The sequence below is a fragment of the Coregonus clupeaformis genome, chromosome 2 (assembly GCF_020615455.1).
Source record: "Coregonus clupeaformis isolate EN_2021a chromosome 2, ASM2061545v1, whole genome shotgun sequence".
In the NCBI taxonomy this organism is placed as follows: Eukaryota; Metazoa; Chordata; class Actinopteri; order Salmoniformes; family Salmonidae; genus Coregonus; species Coregonus clupeaformis.
This window is the reverse complement of record NC_059193.1, coordinates 3063271-3080457: the sequence shown is the minus strand read 5'-3', so window position 1 is coordinate 3080457 and position 17187 is coordinate 3063271. Positions and strand designations below refer to the sequence as shown.

Sequence of the window (17187 nt, the reverse complement as noted above, 5' to 3'; positions counted from 1 at the left end):
CTCATGTGGTACCCTTCCTGCAGGCTCATCCTGACATGACCCTCCAGCATGACAGTGGCACCAGCCATACTGCTCGTTCTGTGCGTGATTTCCTGCAAGACAGGAATGTCAGTGTTCTGCCATGGCCAGCGAAGAGCCCAGATCTCAATCCCATTGAGCACATCTGGGACCTGTTGGAACGGAGGGTGAGGGCTAGGGCCATTCCCCCAAGAAATGTCCTGGAACTTGCAGGTGCCTTGGTGGAAGAGTGGGGTAACATCTCACAGCAAAAACTGGCAAATCTGGTGCAGTCCATGAGGAGGAGATGCACTGCAGTACATAATGTAGCTGGTGGCCAGACCAGATACTGACTGTTACTTTTGATTTTGACCCCCCTCCCCTCCCCCCCTTTGTTCAGGGACACATTATTCCATTTAATGTTAGTCACATGTCTGCAATTTGTTCAGTTTATGTCTCAGTTGTTGAATCTTGTTATGTTCATACAAATATTTACACATGTTAAGTTTGCTTAAAATAAACGCAGTTGACAGTGAGAGGACATTTCTTTTTTTGCTGAGTTTATGTGTGTCTGTGAGACCCCTTCAGATTATTAACACGCAGTATCACAAACAAACAGTAGACTGACAGGACCTATTCTCATGCCCCGTGGGAGCAACTGCCTTGGTAACACTGTGTGACATGACAACGCTGTCGTAATTGCAATTGGAGATGGAAACTCTTGTGACGTGTGTGTGTGTGTGTGTGTACGTTTGCATATGGTTGTGTGTGTGTGAGACACTTCCAGACTCGGTTCGATGACTGTGTGGCACCAGCGAGAATACACACTCCCACGGGTCATGCACGGCTAAATTGGGCTGAGAAGATGTGACACATTATTCAATTTCTGTTAGTCACATGTCTGTGGGACTTGTTCAGTTTATGTCTCAGTTGTTGAGTCTTGTTATGCTCATACAAATATTTACACATGTTAAGTTTGCTGAAAATAAACGCAATTGAAAGTGAGATGACGTTTCCTTTTTTTGCTGAGTTTATGAACTCTACAGTATTTATTTAGCACTATTGTCTTCTCTCATAGTCTCAAAGTTGTAACGTTAACAAACCAGGCCATGACCAGGACGGAAACCAACCCTTGGCATGAACAGTGTCCACATTCTCAAAGCTGTCACAAGTTTTATTTGTATATCAAAACAAAACACACATATCCATTCATGGCAGGATTAATGCATGGGCTTACTGGGGCTGAAGCCCCTAGACCCAATAGGCAGTTTTTTAAAAAGAAATAAGGAAATATAAGAGCATCAAAAATAAACTGACCGCTAAGGAATTTGTGCAGTTTTATTTTCAACACTTAGCACCAAATGGTCAAGTTAGAGGAAACAGACACTGAGCGGATGACATACAACCTGAATTTACAGCTACGGTTCACATCCAAGCTCCAGAAGTGAACAGTGCATTGCCTTTCATAGTGGGATTATTAAGAACCCTTGCTATGATCGGAGTGGTGCTTGAGTTGGTTTGGTAGCTGTTGATCTGTGAAATGATGGTGGAAAATAGCACCAAGGGGTCATACAGGTTGTTTTATTGCTGTAAGGTCATTCTCACAAAAGCATCAGTGCCCTTATGTATGTTTGTTTCATGACTACATGAGATTCAAATTCGTTACTTAGGTCTGCTTGAACAGACTTGAATAAAATAGAAAAATATAAATTTTTACCCAAAAGGAGAACAACTAAATGCTAAAGATAAGGCCTAGAGTTATTTACACAGACAGTGCTGTTTTTGATGTTCACACCTTCAGCTCTATTCAGGGTTTTAGATGTGTGGAGTTGTGCCTTTTAACGCTGTCTCCTCAGACAGAGGCCTTCGCAAGCCTCCTGCGTCTCGAAGCGGTTACCGTTGCCGCCACAGCCGCCATACCAGAAACGGGAGCACTCGCTCTGTGTCGTGTCAAAGTACCACTTCAGAGTGTAGTTCTGACAACCTCCCTCGTCCTGTTTGAGGAAACATGCATCTGGGGAAGAGGAGGGAGAGGTAACGGGGCAAAGGAGAGAAATGGGAGAGGATTCAGGGGGGGAAAAAAGAGAGAGGGGAAAGGAAAAGAGAGGGGGATAGGAAAGAGAGAGGAGAGAGGAAAGAGAGAGGGGAGAGGAAAGAGAGAGGAAAGAGAGAGGGGAGAGGAAAGAGAGAGGAGAGAGGAAAGAGAGAGGAGAGAGAGAGAGGAGAGGATTCAGGAGAAAACAGTGAAAGAGGAGAAAGGAAAGAGAGAGGAGAAAGGAAAGAGAGGGGAGAAAAAAAAGAGAGAGGAGAGGAAAGAGAGAGGGGAGAGGAAAAAGAGAGGGGAGCGGGAAAAGAGAGGGGAGAGGAAAGAGAGAGGGGAGAGGAAAGAGAGAGGGGAGAGGAAAAGAGAGGGGAGAAGAAAAGAGAGGGGAGAGGAAAAAGAGAGGGGAGAGTGAAAAGAGAGGGGAGAGGAAAGAGAGAGGGGAGAGGAAAAAGAGAGGGGAGAGGAAAAGAAAGGGGAGAGGAAAAAGAGAGGGGAGAGGAAAGAGAGAGGAGAGACGAAAGAGAGAGGACAGAGAGAGGAGAGGATTCAGGAGAAAACAGTGAAAGAGGAGAGAGGAAAGAGAGAGGAGAGAGGAAAGAGAGAGGAGAGAGGAAAGAGAGAAGGGAGAGGAAAGAGAGAGGAGAGAGGACAAAGCCAAAGGTTGAGACTCATGCCTTTTACACTATTGTACAGACCCAAGCCTGCTGTATTTTCACATTTATTATTGCATACAAAATTAGAGAGAGATGTGGTCCTTACCCTGGTTAAGAAGTGTACTTTCCTCTGTCCTCAGGAGGGATGCGTGATCTGTGAACACAGAACATTATAAATCTCTGACGTAGTGCTGTGAATGATGAGCTCGCAGCTGACACGACAACAAGACACAACATGACAACTAAAAAAATGGCATCAAACTTGAGTCATTTCATTTCTGTAATTGCCATACTGCTTAAACAAGGTTTATTACAGTCGCTAATGTTAGGGGTTCAGCTCATTAGAATTCTCTTGACTGAAAGCATCCTGATTTGAGAATGCAAATGGAATAACTAGTGTCCTCTTCTCATGCAGAATGCATTATGTACTTCAGCATTTGACCAACAGTACAACAGCCTTTGTAATTCAGGTTGTGCCTAACAGACCTTTATATCTATGATATCCACATGATGTTCAGTAGAGGTGGTAGCAGTAGAGGGCTGGGGTGACTTACTGTAAGTGCCACACATCTCGAAGCATTCGTTTTCCGTGCTAAAACGGTTGGCGTTACCGTCGCAACCGCTGTACCAGAAGGGTGAGCATGCACCGAGCACTTTGTTAAAGTGCCATCACTGGGCATAGTCCCCGCAGTTGGTGCCACTATCGACATCCAACTTACAGTGGGCTGAAAGCAGAACAAGCGGGTTTGTAAACGGGGAAGGAAGACATGCAGCACGCGGTCGCAAACTGAGACTACTCACGCAGTGGGATAAGAGGGGACACGTGAGGGAGAGAGAAATAGAAGTTATGTTATAACTGTGGGGTTACTGATTACCATTTGAGTTTGGCTGTGGCCGGGGGGGTGAAGTGGCTCCATCTCCCCTGGAGAAGGCATGTATAAGGTCAACCTGGTCAAGAGCTGTCTGAGTCTGAAATACACCTGTGTGCTCCAGGAACTCCCCCTGCTTCGTATCCATGTCCTCCTCCTCATCCTCTGTCCCCACCTCCCACTCTGCCTGTCCTTGTCCCTGTCCCTGTCCGTGTCCCTGTCCATGTCCCTGTCCGTGTCCGTGTTCCTGTCCTTGTTCCTGTCCCACCATCAGCTCACAATTGAGTTTGAGATGGGCAGGAGGGTAGCTGTTCATTCCCTCTGAAATAGTGAGGGAGGAGTGAGAGCATTAGGACACACGGTAGCACACACAACAACAACTCATTGATCAGAACACATGTTCAAATGTATGATCTGTTCTGGCATAATTATCTCTCCCTCAAGAGACAACCAGATGAAGAAGCATGTTAGTGTTCCTTACTGCTGAGGACCCTGAGGAAGGCTCTGAAGAAGCGTTGTGCGTAGCCTCTCTCCCACTCCTTCACGTGCCACAGATGGAGCAGGTGCTGCTCTGACGGCGTGCTCGCCAACTCCTCCACCTGGGTGCTGTTGTAATGGTCGCCCACCGTGATCACAAACAGGGAAACGCCCTTACACTTGGCCTTCTGGGAAATGTAGGCCAGCTTGGCCTGGTCCCAGTCGGCTGTCTCGGCCCCCACCACAGCCAGCACCACTCTACTCTTCCTGGGCCTGGTGGCCTTGAGGAACACCTCGGTCAGAGCGTACTCCAGGGTCTGCCCCAGAGACGACACTCCTCCCTGCTGCTGCATGTTCCTCAGGTGTGTCTCTAGACTGATGTGGTTGTGATACTTCTGCAGGTCAAACTCTACCTTGATGGCTTGGGTCAGGGAAGTCTGGGGGAGCAGAGAGCCACTGGTCTGGAGAAGTGCCACCCTGGCACGGCCGTCAGCGACGCCGGGTTTGGGGCTCCAGGCTACTTGCTTCACCACTGAGCCCAGAAGCTCCTGGACACCAGCGTACTGGTCGGCCCGGATCTCCCTTGAACCGTCCACCACCAGGGTCAGGTCCATATCCACCACCAGGGGCAGCTGAGCATCAGTAAAGTCACACTCCTGGGCTGGTTTACAGTGGTCTGATGGACACACAGAACCAGAGCTTAGGGATAGTAGTAGTAGTAGTAGCAGTAGTAGCAGTAGTAGCAGTAGTAGTAGAAAACAGTATTATTTATGCCCAAGGGGAACATTGGTTCTACAGCAGAATTAACCATAAGAGCAAGACATACATCGACACCAAATAAGACTAAAGTTTCTGTGCTTCAACTGCTGGAATAAAGTAATTCAAAGGGAAATATTTTGTCCCTGTGTGTTTACCGTAGCAGATGACGCAATCTTTGATTCTTGTCAGCACAGCATTTTGGTCCTGTGACCTATCCACCAGCCGAACAAGGATGAAGCTGCCCGTGTCATCAGCCTGCGCCACAACAAAACAAAAACACACATGGGCTGCATTTCAATCCACCAACCTTTCTACTGCCCCTGTTCACTACCCCTTCCCAGAAAGCATCTGTTTGTAATTGTACCTCAAAAGCCCGTTGAACATCGGGGGCGTTCCTCATGGCGATGACAGCAGGAGCGATGTTCAGGGCCTTGAACTCCATGGCGGCCGTAACAATGGCAGCGCTGTCCACAGAGGGCCCGTTGGTGAAGAACACGGCCACCTTCCTCATCGTCAACGCTTTACGGATCCGCTTGAAGACATGGCGCCCCACGAAGCGCATGGCCGCCCCAAGATGGCGCCGGTTGGACGTTCGTTCCAGTGCGATGTTTCGGATGGCCTCCAACAACTCCCACTTGTGTTGGAAGTCCTGGAATCGGATCAGGTACTTGGTGTTGGCACTGTAGGATACCACGGCAACACGTGCACCCGTCGGGCAGTTGCTCTCGGCGATGGCAACATCGTCCAATAGGGAGAGGAGAGCTGAGCGCATCCTCTCGAACGCGGCAGGCTGCACATCCTGTGACATATCCAGAGCAAAGACCAGCTCTGTGGGGTAGGCTGGGCATGCTGCCTGGCCTGGGTGAGAGAGAGAAAGGGAGGGAGAGAGGTACAGAGAGAGAGAAAGAGAGAGAAGGGGAAAGAGGGACAGAGAGAGGGGGTGAGGGGGCAGTGGTAGGGAGATGAAAAACAACTATTTTGAATGACAACCATTCATAACATCACTTTGCCAAGAGTTCTGGTTTGATTACACCAGAATCTACAGTCAATGTGCAATAAGTCAGGTACATACATTTACTTGGACGATAAAGGGTTAATGGAGACATACCTTGAGAGCATGCTGTTTGGGGGAAAAAAATATAATCGTTTAGAGACAAAATTAGCAATTAATTCATCTTTGCTTATGAAAACATGACCTTAGCAGCAATAATGCAATTGACACAGCTGATATTTTTCTTACAAAAAATATAGAGTAGGAATACATTTACATTTGAGTCATTTAGCAAACGCTCTTATCCAGAGCGACTTACAGTTAGCGAGCGCATACATTTTCATACTGAATACCAAGGGCTTACCACAGTTGTCACGGATATAGGTGGTCAGCTGGCATTCCTAGGGAGACAAATAAAATAACATGTTAAATAGCTCTCAAGATTCTCTATATAAAAAAGATATAGTTACATCTTTAGATCAGACAGAATGCACATACAGACATTGCGCTCTCTCCTGGTCTGCCTCTAGGGCCCTAAATAGAAATAGAGAATTAGTCATAAATCCACATGTAAACAGTGAATATCTTACCAATACTTTTACTGGAATAACAACCAATACTAGAACTACTATTATTATTCTTTTGAAACAAATAATAATAATTACAAAAAAAGAATACATGGGATTTGTAAAGTGCTTTTTAAAGATCAAAAAACGCAAATGATATACTAACAGTGTGTCCCAGTGGTCCAATGGATCCGGGGTCTCCTGACTCACCCGGTCTGCCCGAGTTCCCCTGGTTCAATCACATCGTAACATATGGCCATTTTAACAGAAGATTTTATACATGTCAACACATACAAGTACCTGTGGCCCAAGTGAAAATCACAAGGTTTGAAGTACAACCCCTCAGAATCTAAGCAGTGGTGTTAGAATCTCTGTTCTTGGGTCAAAGAGTACATATGTGTGAGTATATACAGTTCTGGGGGTGATACTTTATTTGGTTAGTCCCAAGAAGGTAGTTTGTAGATGGTTTGTAGATGTTCAATAACTGTCAACAACATATCAACTAACTATCCACTAACCCTAGCCTTAACCCTTACCCTAACCCTTATTCTAAACCTAACCCTTACCCTAACTGTAACCTTAGCAAGCAGTTGGTTATCAACATATAGTTTGTTGATAGTAGGACCATCTGTAGAGCATTTACACTGAGTGTACAAAACATTAAGGACACCTTGCTAATATTGAGTTGCACCCCCACCATTTTGCCATTAGAACACCCTCAATTCTCCTCCCTTTCATCTACACTGATTGAAGGTGATTTAACAAGTGACATCAATAAGGGATCATAGCTTTCACCTGGATTCACCTGGTCAGTCTACGTCATGGAAAGAGCAGGTGTCCTTAATGTTTTGTACACTGGGACTATCCAAATAAAGTGTGACTGTTCTGGGCACTAAAAACGTAGCCGTATTGGCTGAACAATTGCAGCAATGCATGTGAAACAGGGCGCTCTTGGGTCTTCTAGCAATAGTGTGTGTCTCACCGCTCTGCCTTGGTTTCCTTTGGGGCCTGGACCTCCTTTGACTCCAAAATCACCATTTTCACCCTGAAGACGACAAACAGGAAAAAAGGTGTTGTTTACTTTTTGTGAGCTTCAGAATGCAATGTGTCATGACTGAATTCCAGCCTGGTTCTCTTATTCATTCTGAAAGTGGAGATTTTAAATCAATAACTGACCTGTAATCCAGGGTAACCATGGAAACCAGGCTCTCCCTTTAAAGTAAACACAATTCACAAGGAATGATTTATTAGTGTCCATCAAACATGTCTGTAATACAAATCTACTGTATATTAAAATCCTTTCATTTGGATGAAAAGACAATAGGCAGAATCTACCTCAGAACCAGATCTGATTAGTGAAGGTGCTGGAGGAAAAAGGAAAAACTAGAGAAATAGGGAAAAGTCTCTGCAGACTTCCAGTCAGATGCAAATGTATTTCATGTAGCTAAGCTTTCGGTCGTCGACCTTCATTTGGATGAAAATATACATTTTATTTTATAATCTACAAAGTACATTTACAAACTTTTCCAATTGCTCCAAAGTGGAAACAATGCACTCATCAACTACTATTATGTCTACTGACAGCTGCTGTTGATCTGAGTACTGAGTAAGTGTACCTTACCTTCATTCCCTGGGGCCCGGGAGGTCCATGACCATCACTGCCATCAAGACCCTTTATCAAAGGAAACACACCATCACGTCCCATTCTTACATGACCTTACAAACACACCACAGTCTTACAGTGTGTATATGCGTGTATGTGTGCGTGCAGGTAAAGTGTGTAATGACAAGGCAACACCTTACCGGCATCCCTCTGGGCCCAAGTGTTCCAAGGGCTCCTTTGTCTCCGGGGTCCCCAGGTTGGCCCTGTGAGGAAACCACACAGCATTGGGTTGGAAGAAGGGCTATAAAACATTATTTTACAGGCATTTTTTTTATGTATAATTCTTTTGTGTCTATATATAGTAAGTTTCAGTTGCACTGCAGCTCTGGTAACAAATTGTCCTACCAAGATGGCTAATGTTTTGTATTGTAAACTGTATTTACAAAGGTCAAAGGCAACGCACCTTCTGTCCATTCATCCCTCGCCTTCCTATGGATCCTTTACCACCAATAGTTCCAGGTGTCCCCTGAGGGAAAAGCCATTCATACGCCATCATTACATGTCAACATCGCATAACAGTAGGATCTACGTATCAGGCATCTTCAATGTGGTCAGATGGAATGGAAGTAGAACGGTAGGAAAACTGACCTGAGGTCCAGGTAAACCCTGCAGGCCCCTGGGTCCGGGCTGGCCCAAGTCTCCTCTTATACCCTATGCACACAGGAGAGAAACATGTTCAGCAACTGTATCTGTGATACTGGGAGGACAGTTTCAAACGCTACAGAAGTGCATCAGTAGTAGTATTACTGTGGAGTTGTGGATGAGGGGAATGGGTATATATTACTTACCTGTGGTCCAGAAGGGCCAGGAATTCCTGGGAGTCCTACATCTCCTGGATCACCTGGTGTTCCCTGGACACACACACACACACACACACACACACACACACACACACACACACACACACACAAACACACACACACAAAGAACATACAAATGGGGACATAAATATAGATAGATAGTAATCCTAGGGACTGTTATTCATGAAGTAGCTTTGTTGATAATGCTGCCTACTGTACCTTTGGACCAGGTAGACCTCTTCTTCCTTGAGGGCCCTACAAAGCAGAAGATGGGACATAATCATCACGTGACAATTGACCAAAAATGTGAGACAACATCAGTGTAACAGGACAAGGACAGCTTAGCAGAAATGAAACTTGGCTCACTGGGTTTCCAACGATTCCACTTTCTGCTCGACGGCCCTCTTCTCCTGGGTCTCCCTGTCAGTGTGGAATGGAAGATGAGAGAGAAAGGGAGTGTGTTTGAGGGAGAGAGAGGATGTGAATAACAGCAGTGTTATCACCCTCCGGGACGGTAAGTGAATAATCCTGCTTTACTCACTAGAAAGAGACAGTTAAACTGATCTGGTACATGCAAATGAACTTGGTGAATAAGTGATTCTGATTCTTAGATCAGTACATTGACAGTGGCCAACTACATGCCAACTACATGCTACATACCAACTACATGCTTCATACCAACTACATGCTACATACCAACTACATGCTACATACCGGTAACCCTGTGTTTCCCCTTCCTCCTTTGGGACCCGCGACAATGCTGTCCACGCCAGAGTCTCCCTAAAAGACCAGAGACTAACCTTAAGTAGCAGTTAGAAAAGAAGATATAGAAACACTGCATTCGTTAGTCTAAACCACGTGGCAAACTCATTCCAAACTCATTCCAAACTCATTCCGAGTGTCTGCGGGTTTTCGCTCCTCCCTTGTACTTGATTGATGAATTAAGGTCACTGATTAGTAAAACAAACTCCCCTCACCTGGTCTTAATTGAAAGGAAAAACTTAAAACAAGCAGGCTCTAAGCCCTAAACCATCTTAAATCATTTGCACTGTTAAATGGGGTCCATGTTTTATGTAACTTACAGGGTCACCTCTAAGTCCACGCTGCCCCTTCACTCCTGGCTCTCCTAGGAGGCCGCTGTTGCCCTGCAAGAGAACCCACCATCAAAAGGTTAGACATTAGAGAAGAGAATCGAGGAAGAGTAGGATATTGGTGACATAGGAGAATGATATTAGTGACATAGGAGTAGTATATTGCTGACATAGGAGTAGTATATCGGTGACATAGGAGTAGTATATCATTGACATAGGAGTAGTATATTGGTGACATAGGAGTAGTATATCAGTGACATAGGAGTAGTATATTGGTGACATAGGAGTAGTATATCAGTGACATAGGAGTAGTATATTGGTGACATAGGAGTAGTATATCAGTGACATAGGAGCAGTATATTCGTGACATAGGAGTAGTATATTGGTGAAATATATGAGAGGATGTGTTTACTGGGCTTCCTGGGTTTCCTCTCTCTCCTGCAGCTCCAGCTGTTCCAATCAGACCCTGTTCACCATCAACCCCATCAAGACCATGGTCTCCATCATCACCCTGCCATGGTAATGTGCACACTGATTCAGAACACACTCAGCAACAGCAAACACTTACATCCACACAATGAAAAAAAAAGCACCATGGTGAACCTGGTTTTCCATCGGTAAAGACAAAATACCTAGTAAACTGCAGCTAGAAAGGTTTATACTGTACACTACATTTAGCTGTGTGAATGTGGTATCAACAGCCTCATACACTTACCCTGTTCCCTCTGTAGCCTCTTGAGCCCTGTAAAAAAGCAGAGTCAGAGATCAGATTAGATGGGATTATTTTAGACAGGTAACTCCCCCGCATCATGGTTCAGAGATCAGATTAGATGGTATTATTTTAGATATGTAACTGCCCCGCGTCATGGTTCAGAGATCAGATTAGATGGAATTATCTTGGACAGGTAACTGCCCCGTGTCATGGTTCAGAGATCAAATTAGATGGGATTATCTTGGACAGGTAGCTGCCCCGTGTCATGGTTCAGAGATCAGATTAGATGGGATTATCTTGGACAGGTAACTGCCCTTGGGTCATGGTAATCTGTGATCTAAAAGCAGATGTTGGGAAGACATCCAATGGGAAACATTCCAGACCTGACAGTCTATAAACATAGATTTTTGGTTGGTCAGTAGTCCATCTGCTCACCTTGAGGCCTCTCCTCCCAGGACAGCCCTGTAGTCCCTGTGGGCCAGTGGGACCTGGTGGACCTCTCTCGCCCTGTGGGGAATCAGAGAGCGAGGACAAGGGTCATTGGTTTAAAGGTCAAAGGTCACATGTTATTAAACTGACTTGTAGACCTTGCCCACCATCCACAACTCATATGTTTTGATTTGTCAGATGTCTGAATAACACACTGACAATTATTCTTCCCTCCCTGAAAACACACACTTACAATTCCCCCCTCCTCGCCAGGGAAGCCAGGGTGTCCTTTTGGTCCTGGCTGACTCTGTTAGGAGAGAAACGAAGGAAATAAGCAAATAAGGAAACTGAAACTGGCAAAGGGAGGACTGAGGAAGTACATACACCCACATCTTCTTTACAGTATATCAACAGTGTTCACTTACTGTGTCACGTCACATCTAAAACACTGTATCATTTTTTAAAGAAGGCTCAGAGGGCCTCACCTTTGTGCCTGGGCCTCCTCTGTTGCCACGGATACCTTCATGTCCGGTGCACTTACACATCACATTACAGCACTCCCTCTCAGCCACTGTGTCCTGGGGGCAGAAAGAGGGGGAGAGAAAGAGAGAGAATAAGACGTGTTATGAAATCCAATATGTCATTTGTTGACATACCCTCATAATTGGAGACACCTTTGGAGGCACTCATCTCAAAAGCCAATCTAAAAACTACCACTAATGTCACTGCTCTGTTTTGCTTGTCTCCAGTGGCTTCTGTTGCTAAGTGACAACTCTATTTCATGGGGTTCTATGACCCATTTCCCATGATCGCAGAGTTCTAGTTTTGATACTTCCATCCTGACATGCTGAAACAGGAACACAATTCCTTTCTGTCATTTCTGACATCCTGACATCCTTCAACAACATCACTTAATCCCCTTTTCTAAACCAAACATTTGTCATTGTACAGTATGACCCAAAATACTCAGACATATCAGAAATACTTTTCTATCCCTAAGGCTGGGGATATGACTGGAAATAGAATTACTGTAGATAGAGACATAAAGGACTTACATGTCAGCCCAAAGAGTCTTAGCCAGTCTAAGTGACATACAGTATTACTAGAACACAGGGAGACACAACTAAAAGGGTTGTTCTGATTCTGTTGTCACAAAATGATGAACTTACTATTTGTGTCAACAGGGTGTTTCCCACATTGTGCATGCCTATGTTGAGTGGCTGCTTGTAGCCAAATCCTCGCCCAAACTCCACCATCTGAAGAAGGTTGGCATTTTGGACCCCTTCTAAGGCGACTGTAAGCAGGGCGTTGATACCTTTTCCCGAAATGTGATATGGAAGACAGAGATAAAATAACTGATTTTAATGTTCATTTTTGTCTCATGAATTTTCTTAAATGTTTCACTTTCTGTGGGTTGCCCCTGGTTCTTTAACCTTTAGTGCGGAGAAGTTCCGACTCTTGTTCAAGTTTCATCACATCATCATCGAGTCCGTCTGAGAAGATCACCAGCACCTAGAGGACAAAGTTGTTGTGACATTGTTATTACAATGTGATATAACCAACAAAAGATATTAAGAAATTAACTTTTGGAGCCTGGGATCAACCACACAGGAGACATGTAGTGTTTGGGCCCACCTTCACACCAGCATTGGAATTCTGGAACTTATCGCGGAAGGAGCGCAGGAGGAAGGAGTTGAAGTATGTCGTCTGGGAGGTCTGCAGGGCCATAACCTTCTCCACGATCTTCTCGTCGTACTTCTCGAATGCGAAGTCGTAGAGAACCTTTTCGTTCTGCTCCACCACACGGAAGCCAATGTTAGTCTGAATGGGATCGTCTCCCGCCACGCAGCACAGGCCCTTCAGGCTGGACACATAGCGGATGATCTGTGGCAGGAAGTTCTGTAGCTGGGCTTGGCCATCGAAGAGCCGCTGGGCGGTGGCCCTGCGTGTAATATCGAACCCCATGGCGATGTCTATGGTGCAGCCTATTGGACACAGACACACTCATTATTACTTGTCATCCAAATGAACCCCTTTAACAAGTCCAAAAGTTTTATGTGTGAGGTTTACTCAAGGATAATATGAGAGACAATGTAAAATAGCCTGTTTTTCAAACACTAATAAGCATTCTTTGATGAGGGTTTTACATTGAGCCAGGAGAGACAGATAGAGACAGATAGAGAAAAGAGAGGAAGGGAGTGAAAGGAAAGAAAACGGGCATACTGTTAACTCACTCGGATCAATATTTTGTACACTGGAGCATATAGTATCCACCACCTTCTTCTTGATCTTGTCCAGGCTGGCAAAGTTCTGCACAGAGAAGACCCTTTCCGGATTGAGAGTGATTTGCCCGAGCTCAACAGGCTTGTGATCTTTCCCTATACCGATGGCAAACACCTCAATGTTCATGACTCTGAGTTCCTCTGCTGCATGCACAACAACATCATCTGAACGTCCGTCCGTGATCACAACCAGGTTCTGAGAGACCTTGGCATTGATACGGCTCCCTCTAGCTGGTTGGAAGTACTCCGTACGGACGTAGTCCAGGGCCTTTCCAATGTTCGTCGTGGAATTAATCTGACTCATCTTGTTTATCTGGTTGTTCACCTCTGCTTCTGTGTAATACTCATTCAAGAAGAACTCCTTTTTCGGATCACTGCTGAACTGGGCGACTCCCACCCGGAACGACTGCTCTGAAATGTTGAAGCTGGAAACAAGGTCTGAGGCAAACTTCTTCATGATAGTGAAGTCGGTGGTGCTGATGCTCCCTGAGCTGTCAATCAACAAGACCAGATCCCCCTGCGTTTTTTCACAGACTAAGAGGAGAAGAGAAGACGTCAGATCATATTGAACCATCTAATTTCAACAGGCTTTATGCTTTCAGTTTAGATATTTTTACAGTTGCATTCTGCCTTACCTGGTTTGCTGGTGTTGCAGAATTCATTGGAAATATTTTTGTGCAGTGTGTCTAGTTTATGGAAGTCATCCACAAAGAAAACCTTATTCGTGTCCCCTGCCATGAGCTCAAGCTCTGTCTTATTTGCTCCAACCACACCGATGCTATAGACTATGATACTATTGTCCCGTAGCTCCTTGGCTGGCCCAGCTAGGTCTTCGGGGTCAGTAGCCTCACCGTCTGTGATCACCATCAGCCACTGGGGGACATTTAGGGCCTTTCGCCCGCCGTACTGTGCACCAAAATAACCCAAGGAATACTTGAGAGCCTTGCCAGTGTAGGTGTTTCCACTGGGCTCTATAAGCTTTGTGATGGCCCTATTGACGTCTCTCTTAGATTTGTATTCGTTGAGCGTGAATATAGACTTGGGGTCGTCTGAAAAGACAATCAGACCATAGCGTGTCTGCTTCTCCCCAACAGAGGTTTCATTGACCACGGACATCATGAAGTTTTTCATGATGGCAAAATTCTCTGTGCTGATGCTGGTGGAGCCGTCCACCAAGAAAATAATGTCTGCGATCTCCGGCCTCACACACTCTGGTGGAAGAGAAGAAGAGATGGAGGAAAATATCAATGTCAAAATCTAAGAAATGCGAACACATTGCTGCTTTTAAGTAATGTTTCGTGAACCAAGTGGCACTCACCTCTCTCCGGATCACAGATTGCCAATGCCAGTTGCCTCTCCAAAGCCTTGAGTGCATCAAAGTCCCTCTCGGAGTAGACTCTCTCGTGTGCGCCACTGATCTCCAGCAGCTGTGTATTGTTGGCATTGACCACCCCAATGGCGTAGATGATCACACCCTTGTCTTGAAGTTTCTCGGCAGGAGCCTTTACCTCATCCTGCGCCTCACCATCGGTTACGATAATCAGGAACTGCTTCACGTTAGTGCGCCCCCCTTTCGGTGGGTCAAAGAACTGCGAGGTGTAGGACAGGGCTTCGCCGGTGTGTGTGCCCCCTTTTAACTGTTGCATTGTTTGTACACCCTGCAACATGCCTTCCTTATCATTGTGCTCGTTGAGAGGGAAGATCACTTGTTGGTTGATGCTGAACTGTATGATGCCCACGCGCACTTTATCCAGGCCTATCACAGATTTGTTGATGATGGATTGCATGAAGAGCTTCATCTTCTGGAAGTCTTCGTTGTTGATGCTCCCTGAGCTGTCGATCAAGAAGAGGACATCCCCCTGCATGTCCTTGCAAACTGTGAAAAGAGAACAAATAGTAATTTTGCTGATGCTATAACTCAGTGTGTGCTCATAATCAATCCCTGGCAAGAGATGAGGTGTTTCATATTTTTACTGAAATCAGAAAAGAAGATGCAACACTTAAAAACATTAGAGATTGCCTTACTATCAGGGGAGCAGATATCTGTGATGATTTCATTTTTTATTGGTTTCAGTGCGTCAAAGCTGTTGACAAAGAACTTCTTCTCTTGGCTGCCAGCAATCTCCAGCAGCTGTGTATCGTTGGCTTGATTCACCCCAATTGCATATATGGTGATGCCCTGCGCCCTCAGCTTTGCTGCTTCATCCTTCACGTTGTCTTGAGACTCCCCGTCCGTGATGACAATGAGGTACTCGCGGACCTTGTGACTACGGGTGACCTTAGCCCGATCAAAGTAGGGACCCATAGAGGTCAGCGCTAATCCGGTCCTTGTCCCGCCTCCAAGTTGGTTGATACCATTCACTGCATTCTTCACTGAAAGTTGGTCAAGGTAGGTTGTCAAGTCAAACTCAAGATCTGGTTCATTAGAGTACTTTACCACACCCATGCGGACATGATGCTGCCCAATGTGGAATGTGGGTATGAATTCGTTAATAAACTTCTTCATGTCAGCAAAGTCTTGAACTTTAATACTTCCAGAGTGGTCGATCAGGAAGAAGATGTCTGCTTCGTCTGTCTGCAAACAGCCTAGAATCGAAAGAGAAAAGAAAACACTGGTGTCATCTCGTACACCGCATCTTTATCTACATTCCTCTACAAATGGCGCCGGAGAAATGGCTGCCGTTTTACAGCCCTCTAACCAATTGTACTATTATGTGTGTTTTTCCTGTTTTTCATAGCCATCTATTTACCAACACAAACCAATGCTGGCATTAAGATTGCACTGAATGAGCTGTATAAGGCCATAAGTCAACAGGAAAACGCTCATCCAGAGGCAGCGCTCCTAGTGGCCGGGGACTTTAATGCAGGGAAACTTAAATCTGTTCTACCTAATTTCTACCAGCATGTTAAATGTGCAACCAGAGGAAAAAAAACTCTAGACCACCTTTACTCCACACACAGAGACGCATACAAAGCTCTCCCTCGCCCTCCATTTGGCAAATCTGACCATAACTCTATCCTCCTGATTCCTGCTTATAAGCAAAAACTAAAGCAGGAAGCACCAGTGACTCGGTTAATAAAAAAGTGGTCAGATGACGCAGATGCTATGCTACAGGACTGTTTTGCTAGCACAGACTGGAACATGTTCTGGGATTCTTCAGAAAGCATTGAGGAGTACACCACATCAGTCACTGGCTTCATCAATAAGTGCATCGATGATGTCGTCCCCACAGTGACCGTACATACATACCCCAACCAGAAGCCATGGATTACAGGAAACATCCGCACTGAGCTAAAGGGTAGAGCTGCCGCTTTCAAGGAGCGGGACTCTAACCCGGACGCTTATAAGAAATCCCGCTATGCCCTCCGACGAACCATCAAACAGGCAAAGAGTCAATACAGGACTAAGATTGAATCGTACTACACCGGCTCTGACGCTCGTCGGATGTGGCAGGGCTTGAAAACTATTACAGACTACAAAGGGAAGCACAGCCGCAAGCTTCCCAGTGACACAAGCCTACCAGACGAGCTAAACCACTTCTATGCTCGCTTCGAGGCAAGCAACACTGAAGCATGCATGAGAGCACCAGCTATTCCGGATGACTATGTGATCACGCTCTCCGTAGCCGATGTGAGTAAGACTTTTAAGCAGGTCAACATTCACAAGTCCGCAGGGCCAGACGGATTACCAGGACGTGTACTCTGAGCATGTGCTGACCAACTGGCAAGTGTCTTCACTGACATTTTCCCTGACTGAGTCTGTAATACCAACATGTTTCAAGCAGACCACCATAGTCCCCGTGCCCAAGGACACTAAGATAACCTGCCTAAATGACTACCGACCCGTAGCTCTG

At 45.5% G+C, this 17187-nt stretch overlaps 1 protein-coding gene across 1 annotated transcript; it reads right to left on the bottom strand.

Moving 5' to 3' along the window:
* Nucleotides 1-1153: 1153 nt before the first annotated feature.
* On the bottom strand, nt 1154-15930 carry LOC121543897 (collagen alpha-6(VI) chain-like). The gene is made up of 34 exons (XM_045225743.1): nt 15359-15930; nt 14652-15209; nt 13969-14544; nt 13286-13867; nt 12687-13036; nt 12485-12563; nt 12221-12372; nt 11537-11629; nt 11305-11358; nt 11058-11129; nt 10626-10652; nt 10323-10421; nt 9902-9964; nt 9534-9599; nt 9186-9239; nt 9039-9074; nt 8808-8870; nt 8608-8670; nt 8423-8485; nt 8160-8222; nt 7978-8028; nt 7533-7568; nt 7339-7401; nt 6523-6585; nt 6289-6324; nt 6155-6191; nt 5908-5919; nt 5164-5657; nt 4955-5054; nt 4045-4716; nt 3570-3884; nt 2801-2848; nt 1793-2011; nt 1154-1530 (listed from the first exon to the last, which is right to left on the bottom strand). Exons 1-33 carry the CDS (start codon nt 15837-15839, stop codon nt 1836-1838), a joined length of 5697 nt encoding a protein of 1898 aa, XP_045081678.1. The 5' UTR covers nt 15840-15930; the 3' UTR covers nt 1154-1530; nt 1793-1835.
* Between the last annotated feature and the right edge of the window lie 1257 nt (nt 15931-17187).